General features: G+C 40.4%; 1 protein-coding gene across 1 annotated transcript in view; it reads right to left on the reverse strand.

Annotated features, from left to right (window-relative positions):
• adgra2 (adhesion G protein-coupled receptor A2) overlaps nt 1-25,076 on the reverse strand; it is a 48,151-nt gene extending 23,075 nt beyond the window's left edge. Inside the window, exons 1-2 of the mRNA XM_028034047.1 lie at nt 24,012-25,076; nt 3,192-3,263 (exon numbers count right to left, since the gene is read on the reverse strand). Coding sequence (XP_027889848.1) covers nt 3,192-3,263; nt 24,012-24,313 — 374 coding nt within the window. The 5' untranslated portion in view covers nt 24,314-25,076. The remainder of the gene's footprint in view (nt 1-3,191; nt 3,264-24,011) is intronic.
• Nucleotides 25,077-26,203: the final 1,127 nt, after the last annotated feature.

Below are 26,203 nucleotides of genomic sequence, written 5' to 3' on the forward strand. Positions count from 1 at the left end.
TGGTATTTTAGCAAAAATCTAACACTAGAAACCTTGGTGTAGCCACTGACTCAGTTTTTATGTTTTTCATCATTTTAGAAATGATAAAAATGGAGCTCAGCCAAACTGAGCTCCATAATGTCTCATCATGAAATGGAAATCTTAATCCATGCTTTTGCTTCATCTCGTCTGGATTACTGTAATGCGCTCTACACAAGTCTAACCAAATCTTCCCTACAAGATTTGCAGTCTGTACACAATGCTGCTGCTGCCAGGCTTCTGACTAAATCTTCAAAATTTTCTCATGCAACTCCACTGCTAATGTAGCAAATGCTTTGTGCTTCCAGTGCATGTTGAGGTGCATTTCAACATCCTGGTTTTGACTTGGAGAGCTCTTCATGGGAAGTAACCAGTTTATATCAGCAGACTTCTGCATCCCGACACCCCCACCAGGTCCTTGAGGTTCTGTGATCAGAGCCAGCTTACAAAACTAAAGGAGACTATGGAATGCTCTACCTCAGTCACTGAGATCAGCGGACCTTTAAAAGTCAACAAAAGACATACTTTTTAAAATCTGCTTTTATTTAACGCACCTTTTATTTTTACTCTTTGTTGAAGCACTTTCTGATTTTTTTTCTCTTGAAAGATGCCATATTAACAAAGTTTTCATTACTTCCATTGCTATTAAGTTTCTGTGTTGCTTGTCCTTCATATCACTTGCTTCTGAACCCGACGTAAGAACTCACAAAGACAACCAATGAAGTGACCCTGTCTCTGAGCACAGCTGTTGTGTCAAGCAGAATGAAGCTACTATGGGAGCCGCTCCCTTGGAGTGATCCAGTCAGCTCTGTAAGTTAGCTAACACCTCTATTTCCAGGCAACAGCAGGCGCTCTTTTTCTGTCCTGTCAACTGGTGTTCTGGTTTGGGAAGCTGGCACGTCAAAGGTTGTTTTGAAACTTTGAATTTGTCCTCCCTTTTCATTTTTCCTCAAAATTAAAGTTCAACATTTCAGAATACTCATCCGTAAATTCCCTTTACTTCCATTTCTGAGACTCTGTAAGTTAGATAAACTTTCTAAAAGTTATTGTTTAAGCAGCTTAGATAATATTTTGAGTATATTATCTTAAGTGTTTATTTTACAACCCAATTGCATGTCATTAGTTTTATCCCTGCATCAGGTATACAGCTCTGTTTGTGAGCAGGCTCAGGTTACCTAACCTATTGACCCTGCAACACCATAAGGAGCTCTGTTAACAAAAACAAACAACTTGGGTTCATTTCACATGACCTCCTTTCAGCTACCATCCTCTTTTGTTTTTAATTTAATATCCATGACCATCCAAATTGCATTATCACATTTTTGTCTTGTGATGTCGTTCTTCCCACAGATCGATTGAGTCCATGGTGCAGCACTGTTGAGGCAAGAACCAACAACTCTGGTGTTCTCTGCATATTTTGCTCGCTGTTCTTTACTAGTACGTCTGATGTGAGCTCCAGTAGGTAGGCACTAACAAGTCAACAACTGCGGGCAAATTGCCGTATTTTTCTTTCTCTCCATGTTTTTTTAGAAGCTCGTTAGCTTCATGGGTGGCATCTCCGACTGGCATGTGGTAGTAATATTCTGTCAACATAACCACAAACCTCCCCAGCAAAATAAGCGTTTCTGCCAATCTGCAGGAACCAAACTGGAGCTGCACATGTTTATTGTTCCCATTAAGATTTACTGGGAAGTAGACAAGACATGCTGTTACATCTCAGAGTACATAAAAGCACCAGTTTGCTATAAGCACCGACATACTGACCTTTAAAAACTTGATTACTATGAATTTCCTTTAATACATACAGGATCCTGTTTATATATATATACTGTACTGTATATGCAAATGTATACATGCACCACAACGATGTCTGGATAAATGCCCAGCTGCAGAAAAACTGCAAACAGTTTGTGGCCAATAGCAATTTCCTAGTATAAGACTAAGTCAATATAAATGAATTTGAGGGCATTGTTCTGTGTTAATGTCCAACTGTGTGTAAGATTAAACCTTCTGATCTGAATTGTCATCTTCAGATGAAAGAAAACTTCTAAGGATGTTGAGCAACAACTGGAGGATTAAGCATATCATAAAAAAATATTCATGGAAACTGTTGTAAAACAAGTATCTGTGTCCTCAGAGGGGTTATTAGACTTAAAGGACCAAAAAAAAAGAGGCAACAAATATAAAGTCAATTCCTTCCAGCTGCACAAGCAAAGCATTTCAGAAGATAATTTCTGGAGTCAGACGAGATGAAGATTGAGCTATTTTCCACAAACATGAAGCAAGTTTGGGGGTACAGTGGCACAATATATTGAATAGCTGTCATCATTGCAATACTGAAATATTGCTGTTGCCATGCAAAAAAAAAACAAAACTCTGATATCCAAAAATATATTTACACACTTTAGTGACCAAAATCAAAAGCTCAATAAGAGTTGAGACGGATTGTGAAGAGGTAACAGAAAGAGCGTAAACAGGACAGTGTTGTTTAGTGTTTGTCTCTATCATCCCCAAAAGCCAAAAAAATGATTCAGGACAATCTTTTATTTTAAACACTTTAACACGATCCTTCAGACTTCTTCCCATCTTATCTGTTGTGTGTTTATGGCTGCTGCATTGTCAAAGAAAGCTCCATGACCGTCACCAGAAGCCCCGAGAATTGTCAGATTCGTCCCCAAAGTAATCGTGTCCATCCCTTGTCTCACACTCCATTAAGATTAAGGGAGATTATGAGTCTGTGAAGGAGGGCCAGACTGTTTGAAAGCTGCAGGTAGAACTGCCAACACAATCCTCTTGCCAGAGATCTCTCTTATCTTGTCTTCTTGAGTGGAGTTTATCAAATAATGAAGGGCTGAAGTGTAATTATGTGAGGTTTTCAACATAACTCTGCGATAGCCAGTCTGAGTGTATCATCCTCCCTGCTGGAATCAAGCCCGTCTTAGGGGAAATGCACACAAAGCTGCTCAGATTTTCTCTGATGCCATTCATCTCTGGAAGGGCAAGTCCAGAGCCAAGCAAAAAAGAGGCATCACATAAATCTATAAGATAGGTTACCGCTGATGCAGAAGTAATGCCCACTAAAATCGGGGGGGAGCTATTCTAAAATGCCAAGTGTACAACTGAGGCTGTCAGTCGTTTAGGGTTTTGTCAAAAAATGTAAGCTTAATACTCACAGCTTTTCCAAGGAGTTAAGTCCAATGAAGGATCCATTTTTCAGAACTCGGATTTTGTTGTGGCTCAGTATTCTGCGAATTAGGAAAAAAAAAAGTTACAGATCATCTATTTTGGCCCATTAGGAATGCAAAACTAGCCTATAACATCTATTTCACAGCCCATAGAGATTTAATTACATGTGAAATGAAGAACAAAGTCAAACAATAAAAACAAGAAAAAAAAATTCACTTGCTGCAGTCACATGAGAGATTAGCCTGACCAAAGACATTAGCTAAAGATGGTTCCTATTAAAGTTAAGACAGCAAAGAACTGGAGAGACGTTGTGATCTTGATAATCATTCAGAATAGTTTTTTTTAACATCAAAAGAATGTCTTTACAAATGTGACGCAGGGCTTGTTTATTACTTCTTTCTCTACCAGCAAGTCAGGCCTGGTAGAGAAGTCTTGTCAGGCCAGAGGTCAGGGCATTGCAGCAAAGAGGAATCATGGCTAGGAGCACTTTGTCTAACATGGAAAATGGAACCATCAACAAACCTCTGACTATTTACAAGTCATTGTACATTAATGGCATAGTTCTGGGCTGCACAGTGGCACAGAACTGTTGGTAGAACTGTTGCATTGCTTTCTGCATGGAGTCTGCATGTTCTCCTCATGCTCTCTCAGGGTACTTCTGATTCCTCTTTCAGTCCAAAAACATGAATGTTGGATGAGTTGGTCTCTCCAAATTGTACTGCAAACGTGTGAGTCCCTCAAGCCCAAAACTCATTTTAACTCCAGTCTAGTTACAGCTGGGAAAACATCAGGATTTATCAGTAGCTTCCCTCATAATAACTATTAGCACATAATAACAAAGCATGTTTCTGCATCTTCAAAAGTCAAACTTCAAATGAACACTTTGACAAACAGATTGTAGTACCTGCTTGCATGAGTGCATGTAAACATTTTCATGAGACACAAGATGGCAAAAGTTTAATAAACTGTTAAAATAAACTATTACTGGAGTTTTTTAAGTTTTAAACACACGGTGGACATATGGTATTTTGAGGTCTGGGTTTTATTTGTCCAATTTATAGGCTGGAAGTTTTCCATTCAAGACTGCAGTGCAAACTGAGATTTTCTTTTTAAAGTTAGTTTCTTTTGTGTGATAAAATACAACAAATGGAAAAAGACAAAATCCAGTTGCATTACTTTTTGCATGTGCAGAATTTAGTGGGGTGGAACTTGCTCTGACACCACACCATAAATAAGTATTTATAAAATAAATATTACCGCTTATAAACCAGAAAAGTCAGTGCTGGTTTTTTTCAATATTAAAACTTAACCAACATCTGTGACCTCGCCAGTTTAATTTTAAGGAAGCAGACTTCTGCACGCTTGCCTCAACTCTGTCTGGATCCACAGACCTGCCTCGGCCTCGCCCTGGCAACCGGCAGCGATCATTAACACACCCTTCAGTTTCACATCGTCTCTGCTCCTACCACATGGTGCTTAATGGGCTGTTTGTGATGGGCATTAAGTGCGTTCTTAATCGAGAGAGGGAAACTGTGTGTGTGTGTCCCTTTAAAAGTGGGAGCTGACTGTGAACAGTCTGTGAGATTTACAGATTCAGCAGCAGCCGTCAGCCCCTTCTGCTCTCCCCCCCGTTTCCTGCCACATCAATAAAAACGCTGCCTTTAGCGCCGCGCCTTGCAGCTCAAGTTAATGACCACATTTAATCGTCCAGTCTTGGTAATATGGGGATAAACTGGACTGACTCACCTCTTTACTTTAGTCTTCCACAACCACCCACGACATCAGAACAGTTTGAAAACAAAAGCCGGCGCATGAAGCAAATACATTTCTGATCCAGTTACCGTGGAAATGTTGATCGATATTGTCAGGAAGTAGCATTTTCCATAATTACGTTGTTTAAAATCAAAAGTCTGACACCTCCCCACTAAAAATTACTGTAAATTTGTTTTACTAAGCTTTTAAGACAAAAATGATTGTAATATATTTAATACAGTTGCCTAGTATGTTCCTTATCAGAGTTATGTTTCTAAAAAAAATTAAAATAAATAAATAAAAAAGAGGTGATGTTTATAAACCCATATAGAGCCACTTGTTAGAGAAGAACAGCCTTTTCACAGCATAGCCTGAATTTGAACCCATGACTCCTGAGCCTTAAGGTCTTTCACTCAACTTTGGGCACAGAATCTATTCTGTAAATAGATGCAGACTGAAGCTGAAAACTGCAGAAGACCCGGAAGTGGCTGAATAATTCAAGACAGATAGGAGAAAGTCACATCTGGGAAAGACACAAAGCATTTAACTCAAAGCAGACAGTTCAGATATAGATAGTTCCTTTTTGGCTGAGCTTATTATGCTGAACAATGATTATTTGACGGGGGTAGGACACTTGTTGGCTTTGGTTGTGCTAGGATGCCCACATGTGTGTCTGTTCACAGGGACAACATATTTCTTTTCAAGTGTTCACACTACAACCATTGACAGAGGTGCATATTGATGTGACTTGTAAGATGTAAGTCACAATTTGTCATCATAATTCTCAAATTAACACATTAGAGCAATCTAAAATATACATTTCTCCAACAGACCATGAAAATCAGATGCCTACAAGAGCCAAGATGAGCTGCAAAACCTGGATCTTACTGCATGGACCCCAAAGCCTGAAGTTTGAAGTGTAGCTATAGCAAAACACATTGTTCTTTCATAAACAATGCAGGGAGCACAACTCCGAGAAAGAGGGCCAGGCACAACTCTGTAAACAGACAGAAATAGTCAAGCATTCCCATCAGGCTAAACAGGAAACCCAGCCAATTAGCTGTTTATTCGGAAACCGGTTTCAGAGGTCAGGGGTTGTGGAGAGAGCACTTCCTGGACAGCCATCAGACAGACAGAACAGTGTCCGGAAGCAGGTGACAGCCGAGGCAAAGCAGAGTGCATCTTTTCATCCCCGAAAGAAAGTGAGGCAGCGACTCCATCCTGCAAGTCCACATAGTGCAGCACTGGCTGAATCACTCCTGAGGTTTTGGTTTACCTGGGTTGCTTGTTTCTGCACGCCATGAGACACTGATCAGAGGCCAAATTGGCCCAATCTGCCTTCAAGACCTATCAGACGTACAACAGCACACGCTGCTAATTTAGCTCAGACTACACCATGGATGCTATCTTCAAACCGTTTTTATCATCTCTTATTCACTTAACCCCTTCAGAGCACAAAGGGGTTTTAAGAAACCAGATGAGCTAATTCAATTTATCCAATCATGCAAAAAAAAAAAAAAAAAAGAGAGCGGCCACATGTCAGGCTTCAGGATCTTCTTCAGCCATTTTATTTAATTTAGTTATGCAAAGATCAAAAAGCTTAAAAGGTCATATGAAGAGGGTAAGGTCAAAAGGAAGAACAGCTGCGAAATTGTCTTCTACTTTTCTCTCAATCTGCGCCATGGTTAAGCTTATGGCAAGAAGAAAACTAATTTGATCAATAAATCAATCTGCACAAAAAAGAGATGAAGAGGTTTTTTTTAGGTTTCTTGAAATAATAAAATGCATGATATTTCTCATATAAAAGACATATTTCACAAAGTACTACCCAGTGACTTTCTCAGGTGAAATAAGTTTAAACTGTTATGATGAACCTCAAACATGAAAGTGTGCCCTTAAGGCTTGGCATGACGTTGTACCGTATAATTGACTCTTATTTTGAAGTAAAAAGGAAGGACGTCTTTTTCTTCATTTGTCCTGTTGTGTCAGACTCAAATGGTTAAAGCTTCAGTTAAATTGGCACAGAAGAAGAATCCACGTCTCCAAAAAAACAAATAATGACAGACAACCAATCACAATGAGAATATTAAGCCTGGCTAATCGTTAGCTGCTAATGATGCTAAAGTTAGCTGCCGCTTCAGAGGCTGATCATGAAAACTAAAAGCATGTTTCACTGTTAATTATTGATCACTTCTTGTTCAGAATCAAATATAAGCAGAAGGAACAAAAGTGGATTTTCTGCGCTTTTTCACCACTTTAGAGTGTGATTATTGATTATTTATATCAGAATATTACTCTGTACTGATGGCACAGTTGTTTATTTACAGGCAAGTATGGTTGCAATAGTACGTCAGTCACAATTGTTTAACAACAAATTGATTTCAAATGCTGAAAAAGATGAGAGGTGTTTTCAAATGAAAATAAAATCCCTACAGTTTTCCTATTAATCGTATTGGGAAAGAAATAAATCCACGTAAAAGCCAGAATGCTGTAAATCCAAACACAACAGGATGTCCTGTGAGTTGGTCCTTCACACTGTGAGTTCGGTGTCTGTATGCTTTCACTCTTCATCCTGCTTCTCTGCCAGACAAACTTCAAAGTTATCTTTTTTTTTTTGTTTTTTTGAAAGCATTTACAGGAAATACTCCAGCGTGGTTTGGCATTTAGCGTGGGATATTGATGAGAAACACTTGAGTAAAAAGCACTGATTTCAAATGGTCTTTGTTGCCCAGTAAATATTTAGCTGGACTCTAACGGAGAGCTCTGCCTACCCCGATGGTTCCACAGCAAACAAACAGAAAAAAGGGTCACAGAAAAGATGTACGTACTAAAGATTCATTAATTGAGTCCACTCTTTCTTCGTTCTCCTTTTTTTCAAAATGTGCTGAAACTCCAGCAAAATTGTTTGCACTCCATCATGATCAATGCAAGTGTTAAAGCCACCACTATATGCACTAGCTTCTCTCCAATATGGTATTACTGTTTCAACAACAAGTTACCCTTATTGACTAGTTAGTGAGTAGCGTTCCTAAATAAATGACCTGGAGATAGCCAAACCCAAACCAAAGACGGCCAAAGTCTGAGACAAACATCATTTGTGGCTTCCTTGCAATCATGAGAGTGAAGAAGACTACTATAACACCAAATCTGAATATCAGGAGGATTTATACTCAGAACTGAGGTTAATAGTGCGCTGAAGATTTTATATAAATACTCAAGAGGAGTCAAGGGTCAAGTGTTCAGAAAGTTCACACATTTACAAAAATCTGGAGGTTTATTTTCACTACCGTGCACTACCACAGGTTTTTTTGTTTAAATAGACAGAGTAACTTGTCTTGAGACACTTTATGGGTGTCGTCTCGTAATCAGGAAGAAGCCTCAGGGACACCTGCTGAAGAGCCAGTCCGCTGACAGAACTACCATGTGCATGACTGAATCAACAGCATATAAAACAGGTCTACCGTTACTGCCTTTCTCTACTTATTTTAGTCCCTTGGATCGTGAACAGCTGCAAGTACTTTTGGACACTTGAAGATTAGTCAAGGTTGTGCTTTTGTTTTTGACTGGCTGTACAGCCGGAGTGAAGAACTACATTTTATGGAAGTTACTATCCCTTCTCCAACTCAACTGAATTACCTCATCAGCATAATTCAGATCCGCAGAGGTCTCGTAAAGATCAATTCATTCGATTCAGGTGTGTTAGAGCGGGGACACGTCTAAAAGTTGTGGGATGATAGCAGTCGGGAACTGGAGTTGGCATCCCCTTTGGTCTCTGGCATTGTGTCTCTTTTGCATTTAGCAAAGAGACACAATGACCAGCATCTCCTTGCAAAGAGGCAAACATTGTTTTTGTAAAGTATCAACACATAGATAATTCTAAATATTTATTTGCTTTTACGCTTCCATTTCTTTTGCGGAGAAAATAAAATTATGCAGGATTGCTCCAACAAGCAATCTCTTGGCCACTTAAACACTGATCTAACTCTTTGAGAGTAAAAGACTGAAGCAGCTCAGGTTTTGGTGTGACAGCGGGAAAAGGGAGCCCGTTGGGCTGGTGTGTAAACATCAATTTAACTCTGAAATGGTCCCTTACCCTCAAGGACCTCACGCAAAGGGAAAGACAAGAGATCCTTAAAAGAGTTGGTAACATGGCAAAAATCCAGTCCTGGTTTGGAGACCAATGGGAGCCACATAATGAGAGTGATTTCAAATAAGGGTCTCAAAGAGTCATTACTGAGTTAAGCTGGGCTTAATTGGCATGCTGATTTGATAATACACATGCTGGCTTGTGCCATGGCAGTGCTTAAGTTAATGTAAAATATAATAGAAAACCATTGAGCCCTGAGGGGACAGATTCTGCTGAAAGCAATTTGATTTGGTCCTTGAACACTAACAACTCTGCATTGTTTGTATTATAACAAAAAAAAATGTACAGTCGGTTTTTGTCCAATTTTCCTCTTTGGGATTTTCCATTTTAGCAGCGAGGCAGGACTAAGTGGATACGTCACTATTTAAGAATATAAACACATGACTCAAAGAGATGAGGAGAGGAGAGAGAATCAGAATTTTCATTGAAACAAAAAGAATGTAATGTTTGTCATCTGTTAACTATCAGCTTAATGGATTTGCTGCTAAGACGTTTCATGTCTCATTTTAAATAAGATCAACGAACTGAAACTGGGGAAACTACACAGCAACATATCATCATCATATACATTAGAAATAATTCATGTTGCAGCAACAGGCAGTATCTCTGTTGGTGTCTTACAAATGTACATTAGATGAGAATTTCTAATCATTTATTTATGAAAAACACAATGTTTGCATTAGATTTAGTTATCAAGTGACTTCAAAGCTCTAAGCATACAGAAGTTATATTATAACGTTTCATGCTAATTTTCATTAACGCAAGCCTGGATATATTATTCTCTCGTGTAATAAAGTAGATTAATAAAATAAAATGAATTATTCTGCATTATTGTATTGCCATTAATATGGTAGCGTATTGTCGTTATGCCAATGGAATAAAATACTCTTTAGAAATAACACTATATGCCAACTGGCAACTGAATATTATAATCATGGATAATTGATGTGTAAAAGTAAATTGTTCTTCATGCAAAGTGGAAAACACATTGAAAATAGGAAGGAAAATGAAACCTATACTAACAATGAATCTTTTTTAACTTATAAAAGTCCAGTTCCCTGTTTCACCAAAGTCCCTGTTAGTACAAACGCGGTTGTTAGAAGTTGTTTTGCTGCAAATTTCCTGTCAAGCTTTTATGTTGTCATCAAATGAAAACAAATGGGATGAAATTACTGGATTTGACTGCTTTCTTGGTCTGAAGCTGTCTGTGTCCTGATTTATGGGGGTTCATTTTTATTTCTGCAGTATTTTTGTCTTTGGCAGCTTCTGCATATCATCTGAAAGGGGGGGGGGGAAATAATGTCGCTTCATTTAGATGGAAGATAATATGTTATGAATAAAATGTTTCATTTTGTCTCTGATGACTGAGGTTTTGGCTCAACTCGGTGTGGCTTTTGCGTCCTCGTATAGTTTCGGGAAAGTAAATTGAGATTTTACAAAAATGGCTGTCTGCAGACTTTGAAGGAAAAACTGTGAGAAAAAAAAAATCATGATGGCGGGTCACTTAGAGCCAGCCCAGTATAAAAATAATCTGCTGCAGATGCAGAATATTATCTTATTTTGTTTGGGTGAACTATTGTAGAGTGGCTACTGCTTTGGTTACGTATAATGTTTTTTTTCATTGCACTATAAATTCTAAAAACTGTTTTATGGACTAAACATCCAGTTCACTCATGTGAAATGAACTTGTAAAATCTATGGCGCCTTGTGAAAAGTGGTTTGCATTTGTATTCAATCCCTCTGAGTAAATGCATTGTGGAACCAATTTTCTATTAACCAGCTTGGTGTTTCTCAACAATTATTCCCTCCCGTCTCAGAAATTCATAACAACGTTTTTTCTCAGACACCTATAACAAAAAATGCTGATAATCAAGAACCATGCCAAAACTTCACAATTTTATCACAGTTTATCAAACAACATCCTAATAAAAATCATTTGACGTTTGTGATACTCCTGCTACTAACGTTTGCAACGGTCCATATAAAACATGCATTCTTGTCTTTCATTGTTGCTAGTGGACACATTTGAAGAGGGAGGCACACAGAAGAGAGATATGGAAGTGCATGAGCTGAGAAATCTCTCAGGCTGGGAGGTGGTTGTGTCATCTTTGCTACAATGAGTACTTTATAAGAGGCCTCCAGACTATGGAGGGCCATTCAGCGCATTGGTGCATCCAGAAAGCTTAACCCTTTCGTTGTTAGAAAGACAGAGCTCTACCTATAGCCTGTGGTCCTGGGAGCCCTTTGCACCCTGAGCCTTTCCTCGGAGAGTCACGACACCGAGCGCAGCAGAGAGACTAAATGCCCTTGAGCACAACAGGCACTTTAGCAGCAAACACATGTCAAGATGTGAATGTGCCCATTGTGCCTGACCCACCAGAGGGCTTGTAGCAGCAATAAGGGAACACTGCCAAGCTGAAACTCCCATTTACCGCCTGTCATGAAAAGGAGCATCCATGTAATTGAATGCCAAATATTTTTTATGAAATCATTCTGCATAGCCTAAGTGATTCAGTTATTAAACAAGGTTTCAACATGCATGAAGGAGGAAAATATTAAACGTGTTTAAGACAAAATCTTGATATCCTTGGTTATATGAACTTCTCATGACTCATAAACCCTTTTACATTCTGTCGCACAACAAAAAGTCAAACGCTGATTGAATTTGATTAGCATTTTTGCTAGACAAATCTATACCAAGCACCATAAAAATTTTCTAAAAGAAAATTGAGACACTTTTCATTTTTATTAATGAATAATTTGTTATTGTTTATATTCAGCCACCATTACTCTTATACTCTCAGTAAAACCTGCTGCAGTCAGAAGAGACAACCTCAGTATGACTCCAGGTGTTCTTGTGAAGGACTCAAAGGTGTGTTTGAAGCCTTAGAGAAAAAGCTGCATCACAACACCAAACAAAACAGCAGACAGGACATAGATAAAGTTGTGGAGATGTTAAAAGCAGGGATGGGTTATAACCAGCTAGAGTGAGTTTTGAACATCTCACTAAGAATTGTTCAAGAAGCTGCAGAAAACAACAAGTGGAGTTTGATTTTAAAGAGTAATGCACAATTAAGACATAGCTATCCACCTAACCATTCAAGCTGGGTAAGGAGAGCATCAGTCATAGAAGCAGCCAAGAAGCCCTTGGTAACTCTGGAGGAGTTGCAGAGAGCCAAAGCTCAGGTGGAACAACCTGGATAACTATTAGTGTTATGAGATACAGCTAATGCTTGTCCGAGTTTATTTGACCCACTTTCAGGACAAACATGCAGGAGGTAACAGATGACTGGACACTGGGCCAGAGGCTCATATTCCAGCAGGACAATGACACTGAACAAATATCCAGAACAGAATAGTGTACATTAATGGCACAACTAAAGTCCAGACTTAAATAATTTTTTGAATCAGTGGCAAGACTTGAAATTTATTTGTCTAATCTGCAGCTGCATGTGTCTGCAAGGTCAGGGATGCTGAATCCAAATGCCTGTCGAGTTTTTCAGAATTTTATTTTTCAAACATTTGAATACTACGCAAAATATTCTTCCCACTTTACAGTTGTGCACTGCTTTGTGTTAGCCTATCCAAAACAATACAGAGAAGTGTATGGCTATAGAAACACAAAAATGTGAAAAAGGTTCAGTGGGTACAAATGGTTTTGCGAAGCGCTGTAGTTCCCTGTCCTGATGCTCAGCATAGTGAGCGTGCCTCTGCATCTGATATGTCCAACCACTTATTACAGAGTGCGCTGCATTGTGCCTGGGTTAGCAGGCCGGGCCAGGGAGTTTGGCGTTGTGGTTGCAGGGTGTGCGTGCGGATTTAAGATGCACAAGTGTGTGACCTATCAGTTATTTTTATGGAAAGTGTGTATTTAACTCTGTGTGTATGAGCAAGTGGCCCAAAAGCTGCCAGTCTAAAATTAAAATCCGGGTTTTCAAAATGTCTCTAATTAGAGAGGGGAGCACTGGGGTCTATTTTGAGAGCTGTGGCGGTGCACGCCCTTCCCACATGTGTGTGCACACGCCAACTAACACACATCCACATTTCCCCTGCTCGCAGTAAGTCTTATTAGACAATCCATTACGTCCTGCAAACAGAATGTGTCCATGGAATGTGTTTCTATACACAATTTATTACAACAGTACAACCAGTGGCCTTCAAAGACATAAACAAGTAGCTGCCACACAATATTAACAAAAGCTGAATCACAGCTGCTTTACTGTAAAGCTTCAAGAAGTTATTGCAAAATGTAAAGTCCTAGATTCATCAAAACAGCCCAAACTGGAAGGCTTATGGCTGCAGAGCAGGAACACAAAGGCCAGTTTAATCACTGTCTAAAGTGTTTTTACAATTTTAATGAGGCAATTTAGTGCATTTAGCTGTTTGAGAGAGAGACAGAGAGAGAGAGGAAGGAATGTGGTGTATGCCTGGCTAACATTGTCTCATTGTTCTGTGTCATAACAAGGCTCTGTTTTCTGCTCCTGAGCAAAGGTGGCTGGGAAATATGGCTGCTAATTTCTATAATTGTTTTTCAAAAGGTTGTCTAAACACATTTCTGATCATTGTTCCTTTCCTAAAATGTATCTAATGAGGAACAAAACACTTTGTTTGTAGCCATTTTTCCTAAATCACAATGACCCTGTTTGCTACCCGGCAACGAGTTTCAACATCCAGCGCGTACCGCAAACTATTAAACAACCAAGATAGATGTTACAAGAATATGGTAGACCAGCATGCTTTCCAGTGACTGATGTGATTACGTATTGAGGAATATGGGATTACATTATATCTACAAACAGTGGGTTATTGCATCCGCAGAGATTTTAATAAATGGCCAATGTTTCATTTCACAACTGGCTCTGCCCCTCTGATTGGTGCAATAAACCAAAACAGATAAAAGTGAATGTGGCAAAGGACTTTAAAATTTTGCAATCTCTTGCCATCTTCATAAAATCACAACTAAGGACACACATTTATATGCAACACATTATTTATTGCATATCTTGCTGAATTCATTAATAACATTACCTTAAAAATCCTAACAAGTTCTATAGTACATCAAGTAGTTATTCTTCAGCCATTAAATGGACAAAACTAGTTAATTTCTCACCTTACTAAAATAATGGCCTAAGTCTTTTTTTGTTTTTTTGCCAAAAGTTTTTTTTTTCTTTTACTTTTTTTTTTTCAAAAATCACTTTAGGCAAAAAATAACAATAATAATAAAATGTATTTGTATTATAAATGAGTTTGTATATTTGTATTGGTATATAATACATGTTATTATAAGTTTGGATTTAAAACACTGTATTTAGATCATAACGGCGCCTTCATAAAATGAAGTTACTACACTGTAACAATTGCTAAAGAATGCTCATATCAGAAAGAAGCCCACACAATGCAGCCGCAGGCCTCCCCAGAACAGACATTATCTCAGCCTGTATTCCTGTGTTGTTGACCCCGAGCAGGAACTTTACGGGCCGCTGTGGTCAGACACAGGGAGAGGGAAGTTAGCGCTGGCAAAGAAACGCCGAAGTCAGGCATTTTTGGAGTAAGATAAGAAGAGAGCGGTGAGAAAGGAAAAACTAAAATAACACAAAGCCACTTGGGGGGGATGAAATTACTATGACAACACGCAGCTGTTTTTGCCAAGTTTTGAAATATGTCAGCCGCCCAATCAACAAACACAACAAGGTGATAAGTGAAATATGCTTTCGGCATCCAAATATGCAGGAAGCTCCGGTGCTGGGGACTGGGGGCGTGCGCTGGTGTCCCACTGTCTGTGGTCTTCCTCCAATGACCTGCATTGGCATAATAAAGTCCAGGGTTTGTGTGGCACTGGCAGGTGCTGCTCCAAGTATCCAGTGTCAGGCCTTTGTTTGCTTTTTTGATTTATTGCTCACCACTGATCTGCCTAACATGTGCAGAGGAGAGCCTGCTGCCCCTTCCTCTCAACACCTTTCCACACAAAAATAAACCTGATCGCTGCAGGAGTTCCAGCTTTCTGCCCACTATTGGAATTCTCTCCGCTGATAAGAAGAAGGCCTGGGACATTTTGTCAACATCTCAACACGTATGAACCAAGGATAAACCTTGAGAGCAGATGCAGGCTCCTCAGTGGCACAGCTGAGAGAGTGGCGATGTGACTCAGAAGATAAAATGGTTTTGAAATACACACAGAGATGTGCTGTAGCTTTTAAATCACACTGTGGTAATAGGGAGGGGGGCTTTGAAGTGACACAAATGCAGAGGAGTCACCAGACGCAGAACCAGAAAATGAAAACATTAGGGTCAACCACAGGGAGAAAAAAGGAAAACAGACATATGTGATTAGATTAGATTTATAGTGCCTTGTAAAATTATTCAGGTCCCTTAAACTTTAATGTGAACAAAGAACCAATTTCAAGCTATTTTATTAGGATTTTATGTGGCAGAAAGTACAGTGGAAATGTGGTCAGACAATGCTATTCATGGATTTATCTTTCATTTTATTTGATGAGAACCTACACTTATTCACACAATTTTTTATATGAGTATATCTAAAATGTTACAAAGAAAATGCAGCTGGAAGCTACAGTACCTGGATACAATGACACATGGCGTGCTATTAGCAGGCATCTGCAATTTTCTTTGGCGCTGACTGACTGTGAGTGGAGATAAGGAAGATTGTAGGTGGCAGATTTTGCATTAATACTATGACAATTTCCACTGTGCACATTACTGCGTGTTAAAATATGTTTGGCGTTTGAACAATTAGTTCCAAGCATTTTTAGAGGGTTCTGAAGTAGGGCTTAATGAAGAAGTCGAAGAAATATAATATGTGGTTTTTAAAATCTTCCACAAATAAAATCTAAAAAGTGTGATTGTTGGGAGGTGAACATCCTCGCTTTTCTACAGCGACCTCTAACATACTTTCTTTCTAGATTGCCCTGTGTTTATTTCCATCCATCTTCCCATCAGGTCTGACCAATTCTCCTATTCCTAAAACATTTGGGGTTGTAATGTAATAAAATATCGAAGCGTTAAGGTGGCATGAATAGTTTCACAAGGCACCACATAAACAAAGCTCCACACACTGTCATAGCCTTCATTCTCTGTTGCTTAAACTTTTAGATACTTTCTGCTGTAATAATATGTCATAATAACTTGCTATCCAAACATTGGCCACATTTTGTTTCAATATTTCCTTGGGGAATCTGACTGAAAGTTAGTAGTCGTGGAAGCTGTGGTGTTTAGCCGCGACAGAGATAGTGGAGTGTAAAATGTCGACATTCTGGAGAGACTGAACTGAAAAAAAGCCAGCTTAACCCGAGTTTTAAAAATGACACCCATCCACAAACACCCTCTGGTTTTCATAACTTATATGTGGTTAAAATCAGTCAGTGAAAACTGAAGACAGGGCAAACATATTAAACATTTCTAAAAGAAAAGAATCCTGCAAAATGCAAATGTTTATCTATGTTTCCGTTTGTTCTGCCTCTTATTACAACATATTGTTTTAGTGATGCTGTTTAAAGTAGCAGGAGGACTTGACTTACAATCATAGGCGTAAATCCCGGAGAGGGGCAATCTTGGAAAAGTTTAGAATTGTCCCCCCCCAAAAAAACAATTTATAATTGAAGAAACCTTTGCATTTAAATGCAATAATATTAAATAATAAATAATATCAATATGAAAAGCCAAAGGAAACAAAGAACGAAATAAATCTGCCATTTATCTCAGAAAAAAAATAAGAATTAATTTTTAGGTCCCCCCTACCATTATTAGAACAATGGTTCAGTCCAAAGTGTGGGCGGAGCAACAGCAGCTGCCAACAGCACAGGCTCCTTAGAGCCACTGGAGTGAGGAGCTAGCTGTTAGCTGCTAGCTGTGGCTCTGCAGCACAAACATAAAACCCTACAGAAAGTAAATACTTAAAGCAAAAGACATGTAACACCTTTTATTTACTTTCCCTGCTCAGTGGGAAGAAACACATTAACAATGTGCAGTTCGTTATTTTCTTACTTTGACTAAATAACGATAAGCTGCCTTATTAGCAAAACTGCTACACTGCTTTCATAGACTTCAGCTTTTTTTGTCAAAGGTAGCAAATATCTCATTCATATTTAACTTTTTAACTTTTAGTTAATTAGAAGAGTTTGAAACTGGAGGGAGGAGCTGAGCAAGTGGACCCGGAGCCGAGAACAGAAGAGAGGACAGATGGAAAAGAAAGAAAACTGCCTTTATTTCTCACTGTCTTCAAGGTAGAGCCTTTAAAACCATCATCCATCCATCCATTTTCTAACACCCTTATCTCTAGTGGGGTCGGGAGCCTTTAAAACCACAAAATAAAATCTGAATATTTTTCTATATAATCCCTGGTGCTTTAAATGTTATGTTTAAATTATAATACACCCCAGATATTCATTTCTATCTACTTGTTGGTTCTCCGTCACCAAGGACATGGCAAAACTAAAAATGGCTTAAAAGTAAAGCAACTTAAGTTATAATTTAAATAGCCCATAACTTGGATTGGGAGCCATTTCAATAAATCTATGTCTATGAGGAATTTTATTAAGAGGAAACTTGTTTTTGTGTAGAACCTTAAATTGTTTGTAAAGGTGTAGCAGAGATTAGATCAGTGAGACTGAACGAAACTCGTATAGAAGCAACATTTGAATTTTAGTTTTATTTCTCAATAATTTGCTTACTGAGAATAAAACATGTTTGATGTGCCTTACCAGTCATTTTTGGTCCTGCAGCTTGAATGAACTTTTTAAACCACATTTTCCGTTACGTTTCACTGTAATTTTGCCGACACCCCAAAATTGGTCTGAAGAAATTTTCCTGCTTATGGTCCCCACCAATAATGAGATGGGATTTACGCCCTTGGGTACAATCTGGACAGGTTATCACTAACAACACTGACACAAATGAGATAAAACAAATAAAAAAATAAAACACAAAAAACCATGCACAGTGCTGCTGAAGATCAATTTCAAATAACCACTTAACCTGCAGGAAGATCCTAGACTATAAGAGGAACGCAAGATTAAAAACTGGCAAGATAAAAAACAAAAAAGTAATCATGAAAGGACTGCTTAGTACAGTTCAAGTAGGTTGATCAATAATTATTTCATAATTGAATAGCAGTTAAGTCATTTTATCTGTGTTCTCTACTGCAAATTAAAAAAAAAGAAAGTATATGTCAAAAATTTGGGTTATCTGCAACCATTTTTCAGTCAGTTCCCTGTCTGGGGAAAACTGCAACTGGGATTGCTCTCTGGTTTTTTTTTTTTGTTTGTTTTTTTCTTGCCACTGTTCCATAAAAGCATTGTGTGAAATGAACAATTAGCAGTTGTCCAGTCGCCAGGTTCTCATACCTGACCTCAGGATCCCTGCAGCTCCTTTAGGGGTCAGAGCAACAGAATAAAGGGTATTGAATAAAAATACATGAAACATTTTTTTTATACTTGTATTTGTAAAAATAAATAAACACAATTTCCCTTCCACTTTACAGTTCCTACATTTCATTTACTATGTCCGCCACACAAAATCCCCATATAATTAATTGATTTTGTGTACAATAGCATCAGAAAATGTGAAGGAAGTTAAAGTGTCACCAGTACTTTTGCAGGGCAACATAACAGCCAGAAGTGTGATGTACAACTGTTCTTTTGCAGCCTCAGTGGTTGACGGTAAAAATATATCTGCGCTGCCAGGATATTTTCGCCTCAATCCCATAGAGGCAGACAACACTCATGTTCATTCAGGGCTTCACTGCAGCTGTCTTGAATGAACAGGGCACGGTGACCCCCCACCCTGAGCATTTGTGCCCACTCATTTGGGTTGGCACCCACCGGGGCCAAAGCTATCAGTCACTGGCGACAATGACAACTGAAGTATGCACGGGGAGGAGTTCGGTTATGACTTTGGTAAAAGCCACAGGAAGAAGCACAAGCCCATTCACACATGAGCTGCCACTGTACATTCTCTCCATTTGTCTGTTATCCATTAAAACATTAAAACAGACACAGCTGCTACCATGGGGCACTGAGAGAGTCTGTTTCCACTGTGATTTCTAAGTAATGGCTCTAATGCATCAAACCCCTATTTATCTCTAGACAAACATATTTTTATGATTAAATTAGCACAGTGCCTTTGCCTTATAAAGTATTCTTACACCTTGTGGTTTATGTAACAGAGCAATAGAAGATAGTCCAAGAGTTTCTGCTAAAAAAGAAAATTGCCCTTGGTTTAAACAGCAGAAGACATCGAGTCTTTGAGGTTTCTATAAACTGAAAGACGAGAATCAGCTGAGAGACCTTTGGGAACTCTAGGGGAGCTGCAGCGATTTACAGCTCAGGTGAGAGAATCTGTTGAGAGGACAATAATTAGCTGGGCATTCCAGCAAAAAAATTGGCTTTGTGGCAATGAGAAAGGTGCTGTTCAAAGAAAGCCTCAAGACGTTTGCCACAAGCCGTGGTGGAGACACAACAAACGTGGAAGAATGTGCCACAGTCAGATCAGAGCCAAATTTGAACTGTTTGGCCTAAATGTGAAATGCTAAGTGTGGCAGAAAGTTAACACTGCACATCAATCCAAAGAAACCGCAGCGGTGGTGAAACCCGGCGGTTGCAGCATCATTCCGGGGGGTCGTTTTTCTCCTCTGGGGACGGGGGAGCTGGTCAGAGTTGATAGGAAGATAGACGGAGGTAAATACAGGGCAGTCCAGGAAGAAAACCACTTCACATTCAGTCCAAAGTGCTACTTTGCATCGGTTTATCGAGTAAAATTCCAACAAAATGCATCGAAATTTGTGGCGGCAATCCGAGAAAATGTGTTGGAGTTCATGGGGTATGATTACTTTTACAAGTCGCTGTGATTGCTGTTCCTTCACTTTCCTCAAAAGACAAATAATAATTTGGATGTGAAGCGGCGCTTTGGAGGCAAAGTTATGTTGCTTCTAGAGGCGCCTTGCCTCCTCCTCTCCTCTTTCACCCCAGTGCTGCAGATCTGTTAGTCAGGGGCCGGGGAGTTTTCAGTCTCCAGGGGCACATCCCTCTGAACCGCCTGCCAAGCTTCTCCCCGCCATCCCTCCATCCTCTTTTTTTTTTTTGGACTCCCCTCCTTTTTACTTCTTTCCCACTTCTCCTACCCCTCACGTTGAACTTTCTCCTCCTCCTCGACCTCTTATCAACCTCTAGCTTTTTTTCATTTTTTCCACTTTCACCCCAGAACATTTCTCTTCACTCTCACCCTTATATCTGCTCTTCCCTTTCCTTCTCTCTTCCCTCCCGTCCCCTTTTCCCGATGCAGCGATCTGGCTCCTTTGCAGCCGTGCATAATTAGGCCTAAACACAAGCCTGCAGAGGCTCACATCTGGAAGAAGTTTGGACATGGCAGTTTCCTACCAAGTGGACTAAATATTTAGGTTGAGAGTTACTGCATGTGGATGAACTCATGATAGAAGGAGTGGGAAAAGTAGAGGAGCTGGGGAGCTGCAGATAAAGGAAAATTGGGGACAGTAGGAGCTCATGAGAGAATGTAGAGGCGACATTCTGTATTCTCAAAGAGGAATAAGTATTACTTTGCAAAACAACAACAACAAACAAGAAGCAGTTTTAGTAAAAGTGCAGTTCAGGCTCTGTAAAGTAGGAGGTGATAAAACTGGGTTGCTCCTTTTTGGCTGGCAGGAACAACAAACAGCTAGCTAATAGTTTTAATAAACAAATCCCCTGTGGGATTTCCCATGATGCTGAGGGGCCTCAGCTGGAATGTTCACAGGGGCCAGCTGTTGTGCATTATACGAAGCAGCCGGCCCCGGAAGCCGAGGACCGGGTGTCCTTCGGTCCTCGCCTCCTCCACTTGGAAAGAGAGCGTATCTCCAGGAGAGAGAGGCATTCGTCGAACCGGGGCAGCGGAGAGCGCTCCCCTGCCGCACCTGGGATACTGTCTGCAGGCTCTGAGCAGCCTGAGGAATGTCAGGAATAACACGAACATCAACAAGAGTTCCCAGCATTCCACATCTGGAGCTAATGTCTGAATGCATCGGGAAAAACAAAACTTTCCAGACGCCGCAATTCTCGGGCAAGGTAACAAAAGTGGCGCCCCGGATTGTTTGCGCCGTGTAAACGTGCCACAGATCGCCAAGTGGCTGCACAAAAACAACCCGAGCAAAATTAGTAGGTGCGGGAACAGAAGATTATCTTCAATCACCTCTACCACTGCCAACCGAGCCATTTCGGCCTCCACTTTTCAGCAATGTGTTCTGCAGATGTTTGTCTTGCCTTTATTACGCAAAATCACAAGGCCCTATAAATGGCCTGGTGGCTGGCTCATCGCCTTCATTCTTTACCTCATATGCTTGCTGCAGTGAAATGTAATTAACTCTCTCGTGGATTTCTTCTGCGTTTTTTTTTTTTCTCTTTCTATTTTGTCACAGATGAATGCTTCCGATCATCACACGAATGTTCATATCAAGGATAAAACGAATATCAAAACACGCAACATCTCAAACACTGAAATCATAAATTGTCTAACAGCATGAAGTAGGCTAAAAGATCCCAAATAAGTAAAAAAAATACTTTCTCAGAGAGAAAAAAAAAAATCAAACGAATGTGACACAGTTGTTCATATTTATCGGTTTAGAAAGAGTTAAGCAGTTATTTCTAAGACTTTGGGATGCAAGCGAACCACAGCGGGAGCCATTACATACACTGGAAAAAACATGGAACAGGTGGTGAACCTTCCCAGGAGGTAATGGCTCACCAAAATTACTCCAAGAACAACTTCTTAAGGAACAAAGACATTACTTGCCTCAGTTAAGATCAATGTACCTGACTCAACAATAAAAAATAAGTAGAAATTGCATCCATGGGACTTTCCACGCTGAAACTATTGGTGACCAAAAACAACACAAAGGTGCGTCTCATCTTTGCCACAAAAAAATATATATATTGTTGAAATTTTCTGTGGATTGACTAAGCAAAAGATGGGCTTTTCGGAAGGTGTGCCTACCGTTCCATAGGTACAGTAGGTATAGCGCTATGGCGCTGACACAGACTTTCAGAGAAAAACAAAACAAAAACATGTTGCCAACATTGAGACATGGTGATGGTGAGGTAGAAAGCGCAAATAATGTGGGAATGAGCTACTTTTGAAGAAACTCTGAGCAGCTGTGAAGAAAGTTCTGCATTGCAACGGACCAAACCCCCCCAAATCAGACCAGCAATCTATCAAGAATGATTGTGTGTTTTGGCCCGTGTTGAGGCGCTTTTAAGTTTGCTCCAAAAGAGACCACACAATGAAGCGCCTCGTAATTAAAAATATCGAACTAGGACCAGCGCCGTTCTCGCTCTCAGAAGGAGACGGAGAGGCAGGGTGTGTTGCTGTCTTCGACGTGAGAGCCGGGTCACTGGTTCAACCGCAGACTCTGATATAAAACACTCTGAATGTGTTTCTGTTTATTCATGTTTTTTGCAGCGAAGAGTCAGCTGGACCATGTTGTGGAGGTGGAGGGCTGAAGGCAGAGGGCCTGGCTGGGGCAAATTTAAAGTGACAGAGTTGTGTCAAAGAGGCTGGACTTGATGATGATCACAGAGCTTCTTAATGCTTCACAGAGACGCATCCCTTCACGTCAACGTGAGAGTGGTTCAAGATGGAAACGTCTGACCTTACAAGTTCAGCAGCAGCTGCAGGTTCTCAGTGCAGTGCAAACTAAACGTGGAGGTGATCCAAGTGCAGTGCCTTGCAAAAGTATTCGTACTTCTTGAAAATTTTCTTTTTCTTTTTTTTTTTTTAAGTTGCAACCTCAAACGTCAGCACGTTTTATTGCCATTATATGTAGAGCGACACAAAGAAACACTTGATTGTGAAGTAAAAGGAAAATATTCTCTAAGAATTTTCACAAAGTCACCATTGGATTTAGGTCTGAACATTGGACGGATTGTGCTTTGATGTAAATTCTTCCATCGTAGCTCTGATTGTATGTTTTCCTGGCTTGTTGGAGGTGAATCTCTACCCAAGTTTCAGGTTTTTTGGATCCTCCAAAAGATTTCCTTCCAGGAATGTCCTGTATTTATTGTTGTTTATTTATTTTTAAAAAAAGACAATGCACATTATATAATCTGCCCTAGTTAACCATAAAGGCTAGTTTTCATCTGTAGTCCCTAAAGTAGTATGTAGCTCCATCTAGCTTCAGGTAACTAGCAAAACCTTTGAGCAGCTTTCCTGTCCCTGCTAAACAAAAGCATGATGCTGCCACCACCATGTTTCACAGGGCTGGAGGGTGTGTTCAGGTTGATAAGCAGTGCCAGTTTTCTGCTACTCATAGTGTTTTGCATGCAGGCCAAACAAGTTACATTTGACTCTCATCAGGACCCTCTGCTATGTTTACTGTGCCCTACATGGCTTGTAGCAAACTGTCTTTCAACAATGGCTTCCTTCTGCTTTCATTGAGGTCCAGTTTGTGGAGTGCATGACCTGCAGCCCTCTCAGAGCCACCTTCTCGGATTAATGCTCTCCTTGTCCTGCCTGCCAGTTTTGATGGGCAACCATGTTCTAGTAGTTTTACGGTTTTGCCATTTTCTTCACATTAATCAGAGGATGGATTGAGCCATATTGCTCTATCGGAGAAATTTACTAGCCTGGCTCCTGAATGTTGCACTGGGTTGCTTTTGGGGGTATCTGAGTAAAGGGGGGGAGGGTGTTTTAACAAAAAAAGAAACTGATCAATTTTGCGGAGAAATAATTTTGAAAGGGAACTGTAAGTCTGCGCATGGGAACTTTTAAGTCAATAGTGGCAATCGTTGAAAACACAGTTTTCGCCGGAGACGTGCTTGACACACTTTGCTCAAGTAAGAGGACGCAGTCTGAAAGGAAGGAACCTGGATGCACATGAGTGTGTTCAGAAGTTAATGTTTCTACTTACAGAGTGACGGTCCTGTTGGGGAACAAACTGAAGTCCGGAAGTTCAACCAGCTCCTCCTTGCTGCAGCTCACCCTCCTGCCCACAGATTGAGGGCTGTGCGCCTTGAGGCGATCCTCCGTGCAGCTGCAGCCGCTGGTGGAGGCGAGTGGCCCAGGGCAAACCTGGACGAGTCCCGCTCCGGAGGCGGACAGCAGGAGCAGCATCAGTACCAGACGCCCCGGCAGCAGAGGGATGCCAGCTGCGGGCGCAACCATTGTCCTTCGCCTGGGTCTCACCTCAGCTGCACCCCCGCCTCCAGTCATCCCATATCTCCACCATGAGGATCTCGGTTGGAGTTTATGAAAAGGAAGAATGAAGAAGCACGCTGAGCTCCAGTTAAACAAATGAATGAAGGGTGAAAGTCTTTCGCTCAGCAGTGAACTCCCATCTCATCCGGTCATTCCAAAAACATCAGAGGCGCTGATTTTCCAAATGTCCCGTTATGTCATGGCAGCCTGGGCGCACGGCTCCCCTTTGCTCCAAAAGGTTATTAAATCCAAAGGACAAGAGTCCATCCGGTGGTTTACAGCAGTTATACCAGCGATGGCTTTCTGGGTCCTGGAAAACTTGGTTGTGATTAAGGCAAAAAAATGGATTTACACTTTTTTTCAGGACTCACGGGAGTGTCCAAATTACCGTTATCTTGCCCTTTGAAAGTCAATCCACGCGCTGCTGAGATTTACCGCAGGACCCACGCACATTCATTCCGAGACGCAACTATTTCTACAGAATAGATGAATAAATAAATTTTACTGTCTTGTTCCGATGATTCTTTTCAAAGTTTTCCTCGGCTTTTTCCTCGATTCCCGGGAGGTCCCCGCACTCTCACGCACAGTTTAAACTGAATTTAATCGGGAGGGAGGGAGGGAGTGAGGGGGGGACGGGGGACGGAATGAAGTCGGACGAGAAAGGAGTTTGTTCCTCATCTGCTCCCGTCTGATTCCTCAAAATAAAACGGGGTTTTTGCCTGTATGCCTCTGTCAGTCTCCACTCAGTTGAGGGTATACTACCCAAAGTGCGCCCATTCCTTCCCCGTCTGCGCTCTTTTCCCCGCGGTCCTAGCGCATCCGGATCAGGGTCATCCCACCAGAAATCACTTCATACAGTCCCAGATCCGACCCAACACTGAATGAGGCCCTGATTGGATGATTATGTTAGGGGACAACTTCCTATAACACCTCAGACAATTATTATTATTATTATTTTTATTTTATTTTGTGTTTTTGCGCTCCACAGTAATTACATAAAGGTGTTCTGTGCTCTGCCTCCCCACAGTTACAATACATGATACGGCTGCTTGAAAAACAAACAGTTGAACTCATATTACAGAAATATACTACCACAGTCTATTACGGTTAATTTACGGAGTTACGGGTAATGAAAGCCCAGAATGTATTTTCAGAAAATTACAATATTACATAAGAGCAATGAAAATCCTTTCTAATTCAAAACTGTTGTGTTTTGATGTTGTAGGCTTGGAATAGTCCTGTCTAATCCCAAAGAAAACTACCAACTGACCAATCCAGAAGACACTGACACCCTCACAAAAGTTGCTTCCCTAAGAAGCTGACTGTTCACAGAGAGCCACATCCGAGCGGAAAGTCGAGTGGATGGACAAAAATGTGGTAGGAAATGTTGCACAAGCAAACAGCTATAACCACGGCCTGGAAAGGAGTTTTGAAGTAAAGATTGTGCAAGTGTTTGAGGAGACACAAAAGGTGGACTGCAGCTGGAGTCAATTCTTCAAGAGCTGAACGCACCAACGCATCAATGACATGGGCTTCACTTTTTACATTTATGGTTCTCTGTCATTCCTGAACCAAATGTCTTATCAAGGATGATTGATAAGATTAAAGTAAATTTCACATTTTACTTCCAAATCAAAATTCCAGAGTCTGGAGGAAAACTGGAGAGGAACGGAGTTTACACTTATTGAGTTTCCACAGGCAGAGATGATTTGGGGTGGCATGTCATTTACTGCTGCTGGTCCACTGTATTTTACCAAGTCCAAACTCAGTGCAGTCACAACATTTCAGACCATTTCCTCCTTCCTTATACCAAGAATCTTTTTAGAGATGCTGATTTTGTTTTCCTTCAAGAGTTGACACCTCTCCGTACTGCCAGGAATGCCGATACTTACTTTAAAACCACAG

This window comes from Xiphophorus couchianus, chromosome 12 (assembly GCF_001444195.1).
Source record: "Xiphophorus couchianus chromosome 12, X_couchianus-1.0, whole genome shotgun sequence".
NCBI lineage: Eukaryota > Metazoa > Chordata > Actinopteri > Cyprinodontiformes > Poeciliidae > Xiphophorus > Xiphophorus couchianus.